Genomic DNA, 19,413 nt, shown 5'->3' with positions numbered 1-19,413 from the left:
ACACGTGTACACACACATACACGTGTACACACAGACACACGTGTACGCACACACACGTGTACACACACACACGTGCACACACACGTGTACGCACACACGTGTGCCGTGAATGCACGACCTGATGCCCAGCTCAGCAATACAACAAGATTCGTAAACTAGCCGAGCGATAGCTATTCACCCTACGTGAACGTGTGTATTCATGTTTCACATGTCGACGTGTTGTTGAGCGATTGGGAAAATTCTATCATTTCAATTGTCCAGTCTTGTTTCGGCTTTCTAAAATAATTATCGCCCTGTGTTAAGCTCACAGTGTACACTCACACGAATCTTTACCCAACGTGTACGTTTTGCCAAATGTGACGTTGCGCGCACATTGGGCGTGTGCATGTATATACGAGACTCGAGTGAGATTCCGTTCACGTGTAGCTTGTTAGTGACCTCGATCACGTTCACTCGTGTAGTTCATTGCCCGTGTTTCAACAAACTTGAGCCGATAGATGCAGCAGCTCACTGCGACCAAAACGAGTGGCCCAAGGCCGCTTCGGGCACAGCGCGTGCATCTCCTTACCTGGGGAGCGGTGGTGCAGTGGTTAGCGCGTTACGCTACGTACGCACGTATGTTGAACTTCTTTCGCACCGTACGTAGCCAACCTTGTTGATCCGAGATGCTATGACCCCGAGATCGATTCTCGCTCACGGCCACCAACACCAGTGACGATTGTCTTAACGGGTTATGGGCCTCCCCTAGGTCGACTCAGCTTCAAATGCGGCCGGGCGTGGTGCTGGCCACCCACCACATCGTGTGCCGTGCCGGCCTTCATAGGTGCTCGCTAACAGCACTTGCCCCAACAGTCTGTTAAATGCTATCTGGGGGCTCTTTGTCTTGTGACCACTATTCATCGACGTAGCTGCGTGTCCACGAAAGCAGCGTATACATGCTCGGAGCTCCGGTTAATATTATTATACACACGCGATTATATGATCCGTGATAACAAGCGTTCATATGAATGTCTCCTATGAGATATTATTAAAATGCCTCCTATTCAACAGTGCGTGTGCGCGCGCTGTGTATATTGGCCCCGTGTGGATTACGAATGCGGGATGGATAGAACGTCATCATCATCATCGACAGTAGCCATTGTCTGTCCACTGCTGGAGGAAGAACACAATGCACGATTTTAATTGGCAACAGTGCCTCACTGAGTCGCACGCCTCATATCGTCCCGGCCGAGAGCAACCATAACTTCATGTTCACTCATCATCAGCAGCAGCATCATCGTCGTCATCATCATCATTATCAGCAACAGCAGCATCGTCGTCGTCGTCATCATCATCAGCAGCAGCATCATCGTCGTCGTCATCGTCATCATTATCAGCAGCAGCAGCATCATCGTCGTCGTCATCGTCATCATTATCAGCAGCAGCATGCACTGCTGGATGAAGGCCTCGCCTTCTCACGCCGCCGCCATCCTTCGCGGCCCCGCGCCGTTACCAGATGTCCCCACGGTGCAGACAGACGACGCCATCCTGTGCGCGCCGCACTCCTCCACGTGCATTGACACGCGCGTCACCTGTGGCGGCTTCACCTGGTCGCAGGCGAGTGCCTCGTCTCCCCACCCAAACCCCAGCCCCTTCACGCGCTCGGTCGGGGTGACTGCGATCTCCTCGACGACGCACGATACCCACCCACACTGAACAACAAAAACAACAACAACATCAACAACATCTTCCCTCCCACTTTTAGAAACTATTCTTGAACGCTGTAGTTGTGCGGATACCCGTACATCTACATTTATATATATATACACATACGCGCAATCGTTGAGCAGTGATGAGTACACGCCATGCCTGTAGTGGTCGCTATATATCTACAATAATTAATGGGACTGATTCCCAGTTGTGTGTTTGTTTGTTTGCTAGATCAAATATGTTGTAGTCCTCATCCTCGCATGGTGTATTGCAACATCCTGACGTTCTGCACGCTATGGCCAGGGATATCCACGCGTACCCGCAGGCACACCGGACTCGTCACAGCACGCGAACGGGATGTTCTTATTCTTATTGTTGTTGTTATTGTTGTTGTTATTGTTCTTATTAGTATTGTTCTTATTCTTGTTGTTATTAGTGTTGTTGTTATTGTTCTTATTATTAGTATTGTTATTATTATTCAACAGCCAAGTCGTGCAGACTTAGGGTGTCGCGGTGCTCCGTGCCGTGACTCGGGGGAAAGGGGTGCTCGGGTTTTAAAAGCCCCCCCGCTCCCCCCCCCCCAAAAAAAATAGACAGATTCATAAAGGTTCAAACGAGGCAATACTCCAGCCACGATGATGCATCCTCGAGTGAGATTTGGTTCATTAAAGACGCAGCGTCGCCGCGCGTATTCCTGCCGTTCGCGTGCGACATGGCACTCGTTGCGTTCGTTCGAAACTTTAATTTTGCTTCGCAATTCGCACTGATGTAGCATATATATACACACACAGCGACACACTGCGACTGAAATAACCAGGGTGAATAACGAACGGGGAGTTTTGGCATCATCAGGCATGGGTGGTGGTAACACAGCGACTATGAATGATTGAACAATGTAGGCAAAAGAGCCCCTCCCTGAAGCGAAGTCAGCCACGGGTCGCCATCAGACCACCTCCCTCTCGTGTCAAGCCGCCACTCAGCAACCTCGCGTGGCACTCACTCCACGTGTCACACGTCTCGGTCGCAATGCTGTCACCCCCCTCCCCCACCGTTCCACTGCTCAATGTGATATCGTTCGTTTCATACAATATGTAGGGCCGTTGCCCGAAACGTCACCAAGTCATATATGTATATATTCCCTTCTAAGGCCGCAGGATGATGGACAAATGCGTTGATGGTTGTTGATGTGGTTGATGGTTGTGTTTGTCCACCACTGTCAAACCAGCAGCAGCTGTCGCCCAAATTGTACACAAACTGCTAGCATGAGTATACGTGTATTAAATCAGAATATTTATGTTATACTGCAGGAGGAATCCGATGAGCTATAAAGCTCGGGGACACGGGGTAAGAACGTTGCAACAACAAACAGCGCAAACACGCGATAGCAGTGTCAAGTACAAGAAAGGTAAATACATCACCCAACACACACACAAATACAACAACACCATCCCCACCTTAAACAGGCAAAGCCCCACTGAGGTAGTCACCTTTTTTTTATTCAGGAGCGACCTGGATATCGCAAATGATAGCTCAACAAAGTGGACATTTGTAGCAGCAAACTACAATAGCTAACATTCAAACTTGATTAGAAGCTTTCGTGACTGCAGGGATTACTCTTTGCTTCTTTCGGTAAAGTCACGTAGAAAGAAAATAAATGAAATAGTATACGACGTTTCGATTGCAACACAAGTAGTCGTCATCAGGTAGAACTCAATTTGAGAGAGAGACAAAACACAGACACGGAGACACACAGACAGAGAGAGACAACAGACACACAGAGAGAGACACAACAGAGACACACAGAGACTCTGTGTGTCTATGTTATGTGTCTCTCTCTGTGTCTTTCTACGTGACTTTACCGAACAAACCAAAGAATACTTCCTAACATCGTAAATCACGTGCGATCATTGCAGACAATGGCTATTCATTGCATAATGCATGCATCATTGTACACGGTGTATACATTGCTAGCACGCGTGTACAACGCAGACATTGTATGCAGTTATTTACATTGTGTTCGCGTACTGTGTGATATCCTTCGTAGAAACGAGGAGACACGTATATGTGTAGAGCTGTGAGTCTGGTAATGTAAGACTCAGCGCCAAAACGGATGCCCGTTGCCAATAAAGTTACACAAATCTAGTTGCACTCACACGCACTCACGCACACACTCACTCACACTCTCACACTCTCACACACACACGCACTCACACACACGCGCACGCACACACGCACACACTCACTCACACACTCATGCACTCACACACACGCACACACTCACACGCACGCACGCGCGCACTCAACTACCGGATTATAAGACGCACCCTGAAAGCTTTAGAATACGGGGGGGGGGGCGTTGCGTCTTATAATCCGGAGGTTAGGGACGTTGATGTTGCACCCTCTGCGTTGTGCTGGCGATGTGACGTCGTACCAAGCAGGGAGCTGCTACGTCGAACTTGGCCATTGAATGGCAGGTCAATTATAGACAATGGCACATTTACTGTCGTCGAGAAGAAAGTAAATGTCTAAGGCGTTTCGGGCCACTGCCCTTCACCGGGATATGTTTTGATTTGCACATCATCTGAAATAGTTGTACTGCGTATGTGTCGTGAGCCACGCCTCGTGCGTGTGTGTACATAGACCCTGCGTGTGCAAGTGGCATGCGGTTACGAGTAAGCACAGGTTAAGTGCAATGTGCCGGTGGGTGGTAGGCATCCACCATTTGACGTCTGCACCGCATACTGCCGCATGCAATGCACAGGTGTGTGACATGTACCTCAACACGTGCGGGGGTGTAGGTGAGTGCGTGTGCGTGTGTTGTGTGGGGAGCGGTAGTTGTAGCGGTCAGCGCGCTGCGCTACGAACCCTGGCGTACCCGAGTTCGATTCCCGCTCACGGCACAACACCGGTGACGATTATTTTAACCGGTCCTGGGCCTGCCCTAGGTCGACTCAGCCTCAAATGAGTACCTGGTGCGGTGTGTAAACATCGCCACTCGGGAGATAAAGGCGGCCTGGCGTGGTGTTGGCCACCCACCACCTCGTGTGCTGTGCCGGCCTTCATAGGTGCTCGCTAACAACACTTGTCCCAATAGTCTGTTAAGGCTATACGGGGTATCTTTGTCAAGGTGTGTGTGTTCCACACGCAGTGTAATAGTGGGGAGCTGTAGTGTAGCGGTTAGCGCGCTGCGCTACGAACCCGGCGAACCCGGCGAACCCGAGTTCGATTCCCGCTCACGGCCACCAACAGCAGTGACGATTATCCGAACGGGTTCCTGGGCCTCCGCTAGGTCGACTCAGCCTCAACTGAGTACCTGGTGCGATGTGTAAAACATCGCTACTCGGGAGACAAAGGCGGCCGGGCGTGGTGCTGGCCACCCACCCCCTCGAGTGCCGTGGCGGCCTTCATCTGTTCCCGCTGTACTCGATAACAGCACTTGCCCCGACAGTCTGTTAAGGCTACACGGGGGGTCTTTTTCTTCGTATAATAACCACGTGCCCCACGTATACACAATGTGGACATCTGGGATTTGGTGCTGGTATATCATTAATGTGCAGCGTTGTATCTGTTCGCATGAATGACGCCGCTATGTAAAATGAAAATTATTATTACTCTATTTGTGACAAAGAGCTTCATAGCTGATCGGATTCCTCCAGTGGGATTTGCGCCCTGTGGTCACGAAGCCGCCACGGCTCACATCAGTGGCGATTCATATCTGCACCCTTCCCACCCCACCCAACATCCAGTCTCTCTCACCAACCCACATTGGCCAGCGTGGTGAAGTATGGTCAAACAACCAGCATGAGCGGCAATGCGTGGGGAAGCTTTCATCCAGCAGTGGATGACAAAGAGCCTCTCAACGATGACGATGATGCTGGTCTGTGGTGCTCGTACAATTGAGATGCACGTCGTGGTGCACAATAGAGGTTCTATCAGCTCCCTCCACCACGTAACTCGCCACACCCGCCACACCCGCCACACCCGCCACACGTGTATCACGCATGTTCGTCATCATACGATTCGTGTATAGCCACTATGTTTTATACGTATACAGTTCTGTGTGTGTATGTCTACAAACGTTTGATTTCAAACAATGTGTGATCGGCGTTGTCACAAAGACCTCGTTGTACTGCACTTCTATGCCCACCGCCTTCACCGGCGCGGCGAGGTAGGGGTCAGTGGAGCCCCGCGACCCGCACGGCGTGTGGACCCTCCTCATCCAGCAGCGGGTTGACGCAGAGCCGCAAGACGAACGATGTCTCGTGCACGGAACGTGCCTGTCACCGTGCGTCACCGACCGTACAGGGAATCATCTTCTTGTTTCTTTCGGTAAAGTCACGTAGAAGGGAAGTAATAAAATAATAAAAATAAAACATAATAAAACAATTCTCACGACGTTTCGGCTACAACGCAAGCAGCCGTCTGAAGACGGCTGCTTGCGTTGTAGCCGAAACGTCGTGAGAATTGTTTTATTATGTTTTATTTTTATTATTTTATTACTTCCCTTCTACGTGACTTTACCGAAAGAAACAAGAAGATGAATCCCTGCAGTCACGAAAGCTTTAAATCGAAATCGTACAGGGAATGTTTAGTTTGTATTGCGGTAGGTCCAATAAACACGTGGAGGTACACGTGTTCCACTTACCGTGTAGATACACGTGTAGGTACGCGTACACGTGTTCCACTCACCGTGTAGATACACGTGTAGGTACGCGTACACGTGTTCCACTCACCGTGTAGATACACGTATAGGTACGCGTACACGTGTTCCACTTACCGTGTAGATACACGTGTAGGTACGCGTACACGTGTTCCACTCACCGTGTAGATACACGTATAGGTACGCGTACACGTGTTCCACTTACCGTGTAGATACACGTGTAGGTACGCGTACACGTGTTCCACTCACCGTGTAGATACACGTGTAGGTACACGCGTACACGTGTTCCACTCACCGTGTACGTGCGCGCGCCTCGGGGATTCCTCTCGACCCCAGAGGAATCTCTAGAGATACCGATCCCGAGTCTGTAGAGTCGACCGTGTGCCCTACACAGTCCAGGTCTCTGTAATCGTCTTCATCATCATCACCACCGTGATCATCACCATGGTCTATCAACCGCTGGCTCAAGGCCCTCCCAACAACCATCCACCCGCCCCACCTTCACACGATCCGTCTGGGAACGCGCTCCGTCCCTTTGATCTCCACTCCGTCTTTATCCATGGCTGTTTGAGTCGCGATGTTTTTAACCTCCGAAACGGAGTTTGCGTCACACCCGTGTGTGTGTGCGGCGCACATACCCCCAATGAATATTGTCACGACCACAATAAAACGGCGAGGCGAAACAGGCAAAGATCCCCCTATAGACTTTACGAGACTGTTGGGGCAAGTGCTGTTTGCGAGCACCTATTAAGGTCGGCACGGAACACGACGGGGTGGGTGGCCAGCACCACGCCCGGTCGCCTTTGTCTCCCCAGTGGCGATGTTTAAACATCGCACGAGGTACTCATTTGAAGCTGAGTCAACCTAGGGAGGCCCAGGACCGGTTCAGATTATCGTCGCTGGTGTTGGCCGTGAGCGGGAATCGAACTCAGGTTGCCGGGTTCGTAGCGCAGCGCTAACCGCTACACTAACAGCAAGGCAACCACACACACAGTGGGTGCAGCTCGCTATATTATTATTCCTGCTGAAGACTAGGCGACCGAAACGTTCCATTCTTACGTGACGCGAAACGTGCCCCACACAGGCTAAAAGCCTTCATGTATGTAATATGGAATTACGATGTTTTAATCTGCACATGTTATCTGTATTTAACGAGTTGACATACAGATGCATGCGTTACGACCACGAGTCGTATTTCTGTTGTCACGGGATAACATCAGTTGATAAAGGGCAGCGAAGTATATTTATCGATTATCTGCGAGTTAATTAATATCTGTTTATCATATTACACACACGCACTCAAATAATTTTTTTAAAATATTTGCTGGCTGCATGTCTGTTGGGAGGAACGGACGGTGACGAAGTATTCACTAAACATGCCACTTGCCTGGATTGCAACTCAATGCGCACACTGCACGCCTGTGCTCCGATTCTCAGAACCGAGTACAGTACGATGGTTACTCATCTTGATACTAGACTCGTCTCAATGGTCGTCGCAGCACTAATCTGAAATACTCATCAAAATGCTCCACTCAATACTCGACTCACCACTCGAGTACTCATACCAGTGCTCATCTCAGCACGCATCTCCATGCCGTGTCAACCCACACGGTTTACCCCGTATTTTTGTGCAGGGAAATTGAGTTTTCAGACCCATACGGCAGTACAGCCGTTTCAACACGGACAACATTTGTTCATTTTATTTCTTTGCGTTTCTTCCTTGCGATGGCACTTTGTAGGGTGAACGTTGCGATGTATAAGGGGCACGGGGTGACCGATAAGGTCTGAAGTGGTCTGTGACAAGCTCGGGGCTCTGATGATAAGGAGTTCACAGCTACGCACTCGGGCTCACTCGCCTCCAGCTGCCCGTGGCACCCCGCGGATCATCGCGCAGCGCGCCGTGGACGGAGTCGCTCCGCTGCACTGAACAGACACGGCCGCGCGTTGACGCGCAGCATCGCTAAACCTGCGAGCGGAGAGTAAATGTCACGTTAAGACCCTTTGGGGAGACCGCCGTATAATTAGGGTAATTCGATGAGAGCCATGAAAGTATAATCATCGTAATGATAACTCGTGGACGCTGCCGCGCGCGGGCCGCCTAAAGCAGGTCGGTTTCGTGCCGCGCGTTATTAGCGCACGGGGAGTTCCAACCCAGCTCGCTAAGCCGCGGTGAATTGGAACCCGTGCCGTGCCGTGCCCCACGCCGGCGTGCCACGCCAGCAGACGGCGTGGCAACGCGTCCCTTGCGCGTGCCCACTTTGCGATCACGCGCAGAGGAAGCCGCTGCCGCTGCTGTTGGCATCGCCTTCCCGTTCTGTGTCGACTCACCATCACGCCGCAATGATGCATACGAGGGCTGCTCGTGCCGACCTCGCGGACCTGCGAGCCGTGCCTGAGAGTGACCCCCACCAACCCCACCCCTCCCCCCGCCCTCTCCCCCCTTGAGTAGCCAAAATAGATGCTCGCTGACAGTACGCGTCGAGACGCTTATAGGCGCGCTAACAGGACGGACGCTATTGGGTTTCAATCTCAACGGGCGCGGCACCGGGCGATCGGACTCGGGTTACTAATCGCAACCAGACATTGCTGTCCGAAGCTGGACTTCGGATGGATCGTTTGCGCGCTATGAAGAAGGGCCGTAGCCCGAAACGTCGCGGGCCCCGGAGTAGCGTGGGTGCAGCCGCTAGGTCCACTCGGCATGAAAAACGCACGCACAGTCAGTGAGTGGTGGGAATCGGCAGCATCGGGGCGAGTGTGTGGAGTCCCGTGAAGTTGTCGATTCGTCTGCATGTGGCCGAGCTGCGTCGTGCCGCGTTCTCCCGCGATTATTATAAGACGCCTCGCTCGGGAGGGTAAACAGCGCCCCAAGACGTGCGCCCGGTGGATGTCTGGTCAAACACTCACACAGCAACCGGCGTTAGATTGCGGTGGTTGAAAGTGCAGCGTTGAATCCGGATAATGATCGATAATAAAGGAGGTGTGGTGGGGGGGGGGTTACTTTATTTGTTGTGAGTGATTTTGAACTCGCTGCTGGATAAAGGCCGCCACACGCCGTGCCGGTCACGGGCGTGGGACTGACCACACTCCACCACACTCCACCACACTCACTCATCCACACCCAACCACACTCCACCACGCTCCACTACACTCCACCACACTCCACCACACTCCACCAGACTCCACCACACTCCACCAAACTCCACCACGCTCCACCACGCTCCACCACACTCCACCACACTCACTCCACCACACTCCACCAGACTCCACCACACTCCACCAGACTCCACTACACTCCACCACACTCCACCAGACTCCACCACGCTCCACCACGCTCCACCAGACTTCACCACACTCCACCACACTTCACCAAACTCCACCACACTCCACCACACTCACACTCCACCACACTTCACCATGCACCACCACACTCCACCATACTCCACCACAGTCACACTCCACCACACTCCACCACGTTCCACCACGCTCCACCACACTCCACCTCGCTCCACCATACTCCACCAGACTCACACTCCACCACGCTCCACCACACTCCACCTCGATCCACCACGCTCCACCACACTCCACCACACTGACACTCCACCACGCTCCACCACACTCCTCCACACTCACACTCCACCACACTCCACCACGCTCCACCACACTCCACCACACTTCACCAAACTCCACCACACTCCACCACGCTCCACCACACTTCACCACGCTCCACTACACTCCACCACACTCCACCACACTCACACTCCACCACACTCCACAACGTTCTACCACACTCCACCACACTCCACCACGCTCCACCACACTCCACCTCGCTCCACCACACTCCACCACACTGACACTCCACCACGCTCCACCACGCTCCACCACACTCCACCACGCTCCACCAGACTCCACCACACTCACTCCATCACATTCCACCACACTCACACTCCACCACACTCCACCACGCTCCACCACACTCCACCACACTCACACTCCACCACACTCCACCACGTTCCACCACACTCCACCACACTTCACCACACTCCACCACGCTCCACCAGACTCCACCATACTCCACCACGCTCCACCACACTCCACCACGCTCCACCACGCTCCACCACGCTCACTCCACCACACTCCACCATACTCCACCAGACAGTTCGGGTTCGTGAAGTTTCGTGGTGTGCGAGTGGATGTGTCTGTGAGTGATGTGGCTGTGGATATGTGAGATAATGTGTGTGTGAGAGTGAATGTGAGTGAATGCGTGAGTGAATGCGTGAGTGAATGTGTGTGAGAGTGAATGTGTGTGTACATGTGAGTGAATGTGTGTGTGAGGGAATGTGTGTGTGTATACATGTGAGTGAAAGTCTGTGTGAGTGAATGTGTGTGTACATGTGAGTGAATGTGTGTGTGAGTGAATGTGAGTGCATGTGTGTGTGTATACATGTGAGTGAATGTGTGTGTGTAAATGTGTGTGTACATGTGAGTTAATGTGCGTGTGAGTGAATGTGTGTGTGAATGTGTGTATACATGTGAGTTAATGTGCGTGTGAGTGAATGTGTGTGAGTGAATGTGTATACATGTTAGTTAATGTGTGTGTGAGTGAATGTGTGTATACATGAGTTAATATGTGTGTGAGTGAATGTGTGTATACATGAGTTAATATGTGTGTGAGTGAATGTGTGTATACATGTGAGTGAATGTGTGTGTGAGTAAATGCACGTGTGTGTGTGTCACATCGGAGACAGAAAATATGAACAGGTCCTGGGCTTTCCCCTATGTCGACTCAGCCTAAAATGAATACCTGGTGCGATGTGTAAATATCGGGACGAGGGATACAAAGACGGGCGGAAGTGGCACTGGCCTTCATAGGTTCTCGGTAACAACACTTGACCCAGAAGTCGGTCGAAGACGGTACGGAGGATATGTGTCTTTGTGCGTGTGTGCGTGTGTGAGTGTGTGCGTGTGTGAATGTGTGTGTGTGCGTGTGTGAATGTGTGTGTGTGCGTGTGAAGTGAATGTGTGAAGTGAATGTGTGTGTGAGTGAAAGTCTGAGCGAGGGAGTGTGTGTAAGTGAATGTGTGAGTGAATGTGTGAGTGAATGTGTGTGTAATTGAACTCGTAAGTGAATGTGTGAGTGAATGTGCGTGTAATTGAACTTGTAAGTGAATGTGTGAGTGAATGTGTGTGAGTGAATGTGTGCACGTTCGCGAGAATTTGACTCCGTGTTCGTCTCCCGACCACTGCCGTCACTGACTGCTGTGGGGGTGGGGATGGGGGGATGGGGGGTTGGTCTTTACAGGGACACGAAACCCCGCACGGCTCTCAACTCGTAGCTATGCACACCCAGCGCCGCGTGTCCCGCTCGCTCCCGCGCGAGTTCGATGGCACGGTAGTGAACCCGGCTCACTATGGCCGTGTCCCCTGTTGTGACCGTCACCCATTAACGCCCCGCATCCATGCGGCGACTTCGCAAGGAGAAGCTACGACGGTGCCGTGTGGCCGTGATTTGAAGTTTCTATTTGAGTTTGCTTCCAACACGAGTTAAGCGCCCGTCGTATCTTCCTCGATACCCGACGCGGGGGCTGAGGTTGACTGGAACCCACCCGGCTCACGTTCGCCGCCCGAGATGGAGAGGTCGAACTTGGGACCGTCTGGCTCAGAATACAAAAGTAACGGCCAGGGGGGATGAGCAGCCCAAGTAGCGCTGTCGAGGGGCGCCCTGGAGCAGCTACACCCATGAGTCGTGGCAGAATCATCATACGAATATTTACGTGCGCTGCAGGAGGAATCCGATGAGCTATAAAGCTCTTTTTTTCGACATTTGTCCAATAAAGGGGCACGGGGTCAGAACGTTAAAACAACAACAAGCACTAGAAGAACACGACGGGAGTGCAAAATCACCGCCGCCTCCCTCGTGCCGTAGCAAGTAAACAAGCAGACCCTGACCGGCGACCTCATGTCCATTGGCAAACGCTGGCTGGTGACGGGACTGCAACTGGGGGCCGTTGCCGTGGTTGAGATGTGACGAGAGACGCTTTGAGATGCCGCCGATGCATTCAGTCGATCGCCACGTGCACAACATTCACCCCCCCTCCCCATGTATGTATGTATGTTACACGCATGTACGTTGAACTTCTTTTGCACCGCACGTTAGCAACCCCATGTCTCCCCCCGCCCTGTGCTTGTCGGCAGTACGAGGAGCTCCCGTACGGAGGTCTGGACGGGCTCACGCCGGCCATGGCCGCGTCTGTCTACGGCGACCCGCACGGCCCCCGGGGCCTGCACCACCACCACCACCACCTGCCCCCGGGGCCCCCGCTGCACGCGCCGCCCTACGGGCACCCGCAGCCTCCTCCGCTCGGCTCCGCGTCGGGCGACAGCGTCAAGAGAGACAAGGACTCCATTTACGGGTGAACACCAAGAGACAGGGTCGAGCGGCGGCGTCACGCGCGAGGGAATTGCAGGGCTGCCCCCTTTGCCCCTGGCATTTGCGATTGATTTCAATGCTGCCGCTGAGTAGCCCGCGGTGCTGAACGTGCGATGCAATGGAGTCGCCAGTTCGGATTCGATCTCTCCGGGCGCGGCAGTTTGAAGCGACGGGGCGAGGCTTCTCATCGTCACGCACGCACACGTGCGCATGCCGGTGATGCACCGCTGTTAACTCACCGCGTGCGTATAAGAGGCGGAAGCCCCCGGGGATAACTGCCACAAAACAATTGCATCGCATAGTGGCCAGGAGGCCTTTTGGTTTGTGCTCAAAGTTTTGGGCATTCTTTTTTTTTTACCGATTTAAACAATATTTTTAAACTATACTTGTTGTACCAGGTAAGGCCCACTGAGATACGTAACTCTTCTCCAGAAGCGACCTGGCTATCGCAAGCGATAGCTCAACGAAGTGTCTATTCACGTGGAAAATGATAGCAACCAAACACCCTAAACGCACGTTGATTCTAAATGTGGAGGGGAAAATCCGGAGGACCCGAGAAAAAAAATCACGCGACCATCGGAGAGAGAGACACCCAAACTCCAAATATTCAGCAGGCGTCAGGGTCGGGGTTGAACCCATGATCTCCTGTATACCAGGCGAGGTAGTTAACATCTCGCCACCATGGCGACCCATTTGATAACAATTTGAATAACGTGGCCCGGTTTTAAATGAGGGTAGGTTCCCTAGTAGCGATACAACTTAGCAGTACTCGTTGTCTCATATTGGATGATCCTTACGAGAAGCGCGCATCTCCTTCACGAACGGAACATTAAATAGACAAGCCTCAGTCGTGCGATTGTGGCCATGCAACTCAAACTATGGACCACACAGTCAACGCACCGTAGCCTGCGCCCCTTCAACGGAGGAGGAGGAGGAACAGCGACACGAACTCGCGCTCTCTCTCTCGATGCTGAAGCCCTCCCGTCGTGGCCAGCACCGCTCGACATTGGTTTCGACATCCCGACTCACATTGCAGCTGCCAACGTACGCACGAATACCATCGAATAGGGATAGTTATCATGCCCCCCCACCCACCACCCATCCCTCTCCCCCGGTTAAGGAGAGACAGATGAACGAGTTTAAGCGCTCCCAACCTTGCTTTGATGTCGGCATCGGGCCTCTGTCATTCAGCTGTCACGGTCCGCATACTCGTCCCAGCGGGGCGCAGTTAGCAAACGGCGTTGTCATGCGCGTGGACACGTGCGAGCTCACCAACCACTGTAGCGTCCTCGATGGCCCCGTCACTCATCGTCGTCGTCATCATCATTCCCAGGACGCTACACGCTCGCGCCATTGCCCCAAGTTCCTCGCATTGATCACCGCCCGTGACAGCGCTTCCAAAGGGAACGGTTGTCCACATCGCCACCTACAACCGGGGCTGCGTTGGTCTCGCTCGCGGCGTTTGCTTTGACAAACGTCACTCGGCTCGACAGGCTTTCCCTTGGGCACACGAAGACAAAGATCACCCGTATAGACTCGATAGAACGTTGGGGCAAGTGCTGTTAGCGAGCGCCCATGATAGCCGGCACATAACGGGGGTTGAGAGGCAAGCACCACGCCCGGCCGCCGTTGTTACTCCAGTGGTGATGTTTCCACGGTGCTAAAGAAACCCATTTGAGGCTGAGTCGGCCTAGGGGTAGGCCCAGGACCCGTTGAAAATATTCGCCACTGTTATTGGTCGTGAGCGGGAATCGAACTCGGGTATCTGGGTTCGTGGCCCAATCCACGACCACTCCCCACATGATACACTCGTGCACTCGACGTCATACAAGCGGTTATGCATTTGCCGCACACAACAAAACCACAACAATCTACTACTCATGTTGGAACACTTGGCCATGCTCAGATGCAGGGATACCACACGCAGTACACCGTATTCTCTGGATTATAAGACACGAATGTTGTCCCCTGTAGTTGGAAGCAAAAGTTTGGGTTGCACGTTTTAATCAGGTAGCTGTAGTTATGTGTTTTTTTTACCAGATTTTATAGAACTTTATTGAAACCGGGCACAAGTTTGCCATCGCGTATTGTATGTTGAACTTCTTTCGCACCGTACGTAGCCAACCGTGCAAAATCCTAGGTGCGGTTTTATTTTCCGGAGCGTCTCACCATCCGCAGAGCGTGGTGCGCACAAGTCCTGCACAACTACACAATGAGTGAAGAGCCGTCATTAGCTTGGACCTTTCTGATGCCCACTGGCAATGCTACTTCACATCCTGGGTCTGCTTGGCCAGCGTCTGAGCAATCTTTACTCTTTGGTCAACGTAACCCCGTGTGCTAAAGCGTCTGCGATTCGGCGACCGACGTAGTGTAGAATTCAATTCGTCACAATTTGCCTGAGAACACGTGACCGAGGCCCCCTTGCACACGCGTCCCTCACGCGTCCATACAGCGCCGTACACAGCGGGGTGCATCCGTCGAAACGCGGGGACCCCCAAAGCGCGGGTCCCGGGGCGGTCGCCCCGCCTCGCTGCCTACCCTAGGGGCAGCTCTGCGCGCATATTTACTGTGGTGTCGGATCGGCACAGGTGACACGCGCGGACTTGTTTATAGCAGCTCGCCATTGTAACTGGCGCGGGGAGGCGGCTCCTGGGCTCGGTGGTGATTTATTAATCGTGTCAGAAAATCAATGCTGGTTTTCAGCTTCCAAAGTTCATGCGTTCCATACATAAATAATAATAAGCGCCGCTGTTCGGCAGTCCCATTGTGTGCCGAGTGGGTGACGCGTCCCACACACGCAGAAGTTACAGCAATAACAACAACAATCTCTTTACCTGAGGTCACATCACCGGCTGGTAAAATAAAAACCACGTGCATTTGTTGTTGTTATCGTTACAGGCACGGTGGAATAATATTACTCTGTGCATGCGCGTGGCGTTGTTGGTTGGTGACGTTACAACTCATCGCAAACATTTTTCAGAGGGAACCCCCAGAGGCAGCTGTCCCCGTGCGGCGCGAGGTGACACGGCAGTCGTGTCACTTACATGTTATTATTCAACCAATGCTGGATGGATACAGGCCTCACCATCTACGGTGACACACTGTGTGCCAATGTCCAGCACGTATTACGGATTAGACAGACCATAGCCCCTGTTCCGAGCAACTTTAACTCTCGTTCGCAATCTCCCTGGACCTCGTGTTATAATTCAAAGTTGACTCTTGTTCTAAACCAGATGATAAAAAAAACATTAGAATTCGGTACAAAACTCAATATTTAAGAGCAGCAACGGATGTGACGACACACACACACACTCATTACGTCACGAAGCAGGGAGTACAGAGCCGCGGGTTGCCCACCCCGGCTCTGAACTTCTCACGTTCGTTTAAAATAAACCAAAGCCCCTACGAGTAAAGGCTGCCTCTAGCCCGCACTGGTAAATGCAGACTCTAGCGCTGGCTGATATCTCTGCAGTCCTACAGAGCCCGAGTTCTTCCTCCCTTACAACCGCAGCGTTGCTCCAAACATCAAACCCTTCGGTTCTTCCCCCAACGCCGCCGCTGCACGATTGTGGCTGGACGCGCAGGGCAGTGGCTGTGTGTGGCACCACCGATGCCCCCCCACCACCCCCCGCGTTAATGAATAGTGGGGCACGACTCGGGGCACCGTCGATCTGCGTCACTTTTTTGTTCTGCGCCGTCCCCGTGTCTCATTTACACGGCCACTGCCCTCGGGGTGGTGGCAATGACGATGGTGGTGGCGGTGGTGGTAGTGGTGGTGGTAGTGGTGGTGGTAGTGGTGGTGGTGGGGGTTCAGCCTCCACGCGGCTCGCTCAACAACACTCAACACACGCCTCTGATTTCGTCACTCCGTCTCCCCTTTGTTTAGCGACCTTCCTCGTCGCATGCCCCCCCCGCCCCTCTCTCTCTCCACACACACGCGCACACACAAAACAAAGACAGAGGGAGCCATGCGACGCAGCCATTAAATCCCATCACACATTTTAGAATGCGCAAAAGTTTCGTTGGGATTAATGACAGGCACGCATCCTGAAAGTTTGACTGCTGTATGTTTAAAGTTGGCACCTCATCCGGTGCCAACTTTAAACATACAGGCGGGGTGTATCGCCACACATGTTCATTCGACAGAAGAAGAAGAAACACAGCCATTCCATTCACCACCTCGTATTTCTACTGACAAGTCAGCTCCTCTAATTAAAAAACAAGCCCTCAAGATGTAATTGACCTGATTGTCAGCGGCAACAGCACCCAGAAAAACCTGGGAGCTGCATGCCTGGCCACCCCCTCCCACCCCTCCCACCCCTCCCACCCCCTCCTCCCTGGGCCACCCCCTCCCACCCCTCCCACCTCCTCCTCCCTGGGCCACCCCCTCCCACCCATCCCACCACCTCCTTCCTGGGCCACCCCCTCCCACCCCTCCCACCTCCTCTTCCCTGGGCCACCCCCTCCCACCCATCCCACCACCTCCTTCCTGGGCCACCCCCTCCCACCCCTCCCACCCCCTCCTCCCTGGGCCACCCCCGCCCACCCCTCCCACCCCCTCCTCCCTGGGCCACCCCCTCCCACCCCTCCCACCCCCTCCTCCCTGGGCCACCCCCTCCCACCACCTCCTTCCTGGGCCACCCCCTCCTTCCAGGGCCACCCCCTCCCACCCCTCCCACCTACCCTGGGCCACCCCCTCACACCCATTCCTCCTCCGTGAACTCTAAAGCCCTCGCCTCCTTGTCAAACAGAGCGTTAGCCTCCGCCGACCTCTCCCTGTACGCAGTTGGAGTTTGAGCAGTAACCCCTCGGCTCGCCGGGACGAGCCCATCATTGAGATGCACGTGGCGTGCGCAGGGTGGCCGGGGGTGGTCCGGGGTGCCCCACCGTCCCTCCTTCCCTCTCTCGGGGGTTTGTGCTGCCCGGCCCCCAAACCGGGCCCCAACCCGGGCCCCAACCCCGGCCCTCCCGCCCGCCCGGGTGCTTTTCAGCGGGTGTCGCGCCCGGCATCGAGAAACGGCGACGTGCGGTCCATGCCAAGGAGGCTCCTGAATGGGGGCAGCAAGGGGCGGGGGCGGTGGTGGCGGTGGTGTCGTAGACTCGGCGTTTGGAGTTGGGGGTGGCGTGTGGGATGTGGGTCAGGGTAGGGGAGCCTCTGTGACCACCACCGCCAACCCACCCACCCTCCCGTCCTCTCCCTCCTCGTGGTCACGAGTGCACGCTGAGACCAGTGCCAGATTAAGCGAGTGCGGGGCCTGTAGCTTTTGTTATAAAGCGGCCCTAAATTAAAAAAAATATTTAAACACACGTTTTTAACTTGCAGATAATACGACAACTCGCTAACCTTAACACCCAGTCGTTCATAAACGTTGAAGGCGGTATCGTACTATAGCAATAGAGCAAGTGCAGAATCACTGAACCGGAATTGACAGCTTTAAAGCATTTAGCGCGATGGCCCTTGAAAGTGCGGGGCCCGTAGCATCATGTGTAGCTACTCGTGCTGCTGGGATAATTCGGCACTGACGGAGACTTGGCTTGGTGTTGCGCGTGTGCCGTCTGTCACCTGCACCGCCCTCCCCCCCTCCACGTGAAACTCCGAGTATCGGATGTGTAAATCCTTGTTATCCGGGGTCATCAATTCCGATCCACGAACACCCCTCGCATTTGTCGGATCTTCTTTTTCGCGATTGTGACGACGAGTCACCCACACAAGCGGTCACGGCAGGTGCTAAGTGAATTGTATTATCCTTGGATAAGAGGATCACAATGATCGGCGGTGGTGATGCCAACAATCACGATCGTGATTCATTATTCGCAAATAACTTTTAACCGATCAGTTACAATTTAATAACAGTTGGCATACCACTACATGGACGAATGAGTCACTTACCATCACATGCCCAGGAAGTCAATAATACTCTTGCTCTAAGTACTGTGCTTTATAAAAACTGCACGGTTTATTAATTGGAACATGAATCTCCGATAAATATTTACAGAATTTAAACCGTATTTCAAAACACGTGTTTACAGTAATGTAGTCATGAGCACGGTTGGCTACGTACGGTGCGAAATAAGTTAAACAAACGGTATACACGAAGGGGAGACGCAGGGGATTACCACCCGTAATGGACACGTTTAACCACAGGATCGGGCTACCACAGCGTTCGTCATTGCAAGGCCTGGTGGCCTTTAGTGCGGACCCCGACAATACACAAAGAGCGAAAACACCGCCCCATCATCATAATCGCGCTGCTGTTAAGCCCCCAATGGTTTCAAATGTGCGGTGGTCCTCACACTGATGATGTCTTATCGGAGAAAGTGCCTCCCTCTGAACATTAGTGAAGAACATTGGGCTATCACGTGGTCTGCTGCTAATTGACTTGGCTCTTACTCTGTTTTGGGAGATTACATTTCAAAATAAATTGAATCAATCACATATATTGTCACTTCATATATGAACATCGAAATATGTATTTATACTGGAGGAATCCGATGAGCTATGAAGCTCTTTGTTACAGATACCCAGTGATATTTTAATGGCTGAACACCAACCATGCACTTCCATGCATGCGAGCAGCGTTCCGGCAGGAACTTTCGTTTCTTTAAAGTATTTCTCTGCACTTCTAAGAGCATTACT

General features: G+C 52.9%; 1 protein-coding gene across 2 annotated transcripts in view; it reads left to right on the top strand.

Annotated features, from left to right (window-relative positions):
• The window catches only part of LOC133352793 (homeobox protein Meis1-like), a 236,557-nt gene that overhangs the window by 8,256 nt on the left and 208,888 nt on the right, over positions 1–19,413 (top strand). The window contains exons 1-2 of one of the 2 annotated variants that reach the window (XM_061568690.1): positions 3,009–3,094; positions 12,542–12,759. In XM_061568690.1, the coding sequence (XP_061424674.1) occupies positions 12,587–12,759 (173 nt within the window). In that variant the 5' untranslated portion in view covers positions 3,009–3,094; positions 12,542–12,586. Of the gene's footprint in view, positions 1–3,008; positions 3,095–12,541; positions 12,760–19,413 lie in introns of those variants that run through there. The other variant, XM_061568689.1, reaches the window with a different exon arrangement.

Source organism: Lethenteron reissneri, chromosome 41 (genome assembly GCF_015708825.2).
Source record: "Lethenteron reissneri isolate LAM-NWPU_2019-01 chromosome 41, ASM1570882v1, whole genome shotgun sequence".
Classification (NCBI taxonomy): Eukaryota; Metazoa; Chordata; class Hyperoartia; order Petromyzontiformes; family Petromyzontidae; genus Lethenteron; species Lethenteron reissneri.
The sequence above is the reverse complement of the archived record's forward strand: the minus strand, read 5'-3'. Positions and strand labels throughout refer to the sequence as shown.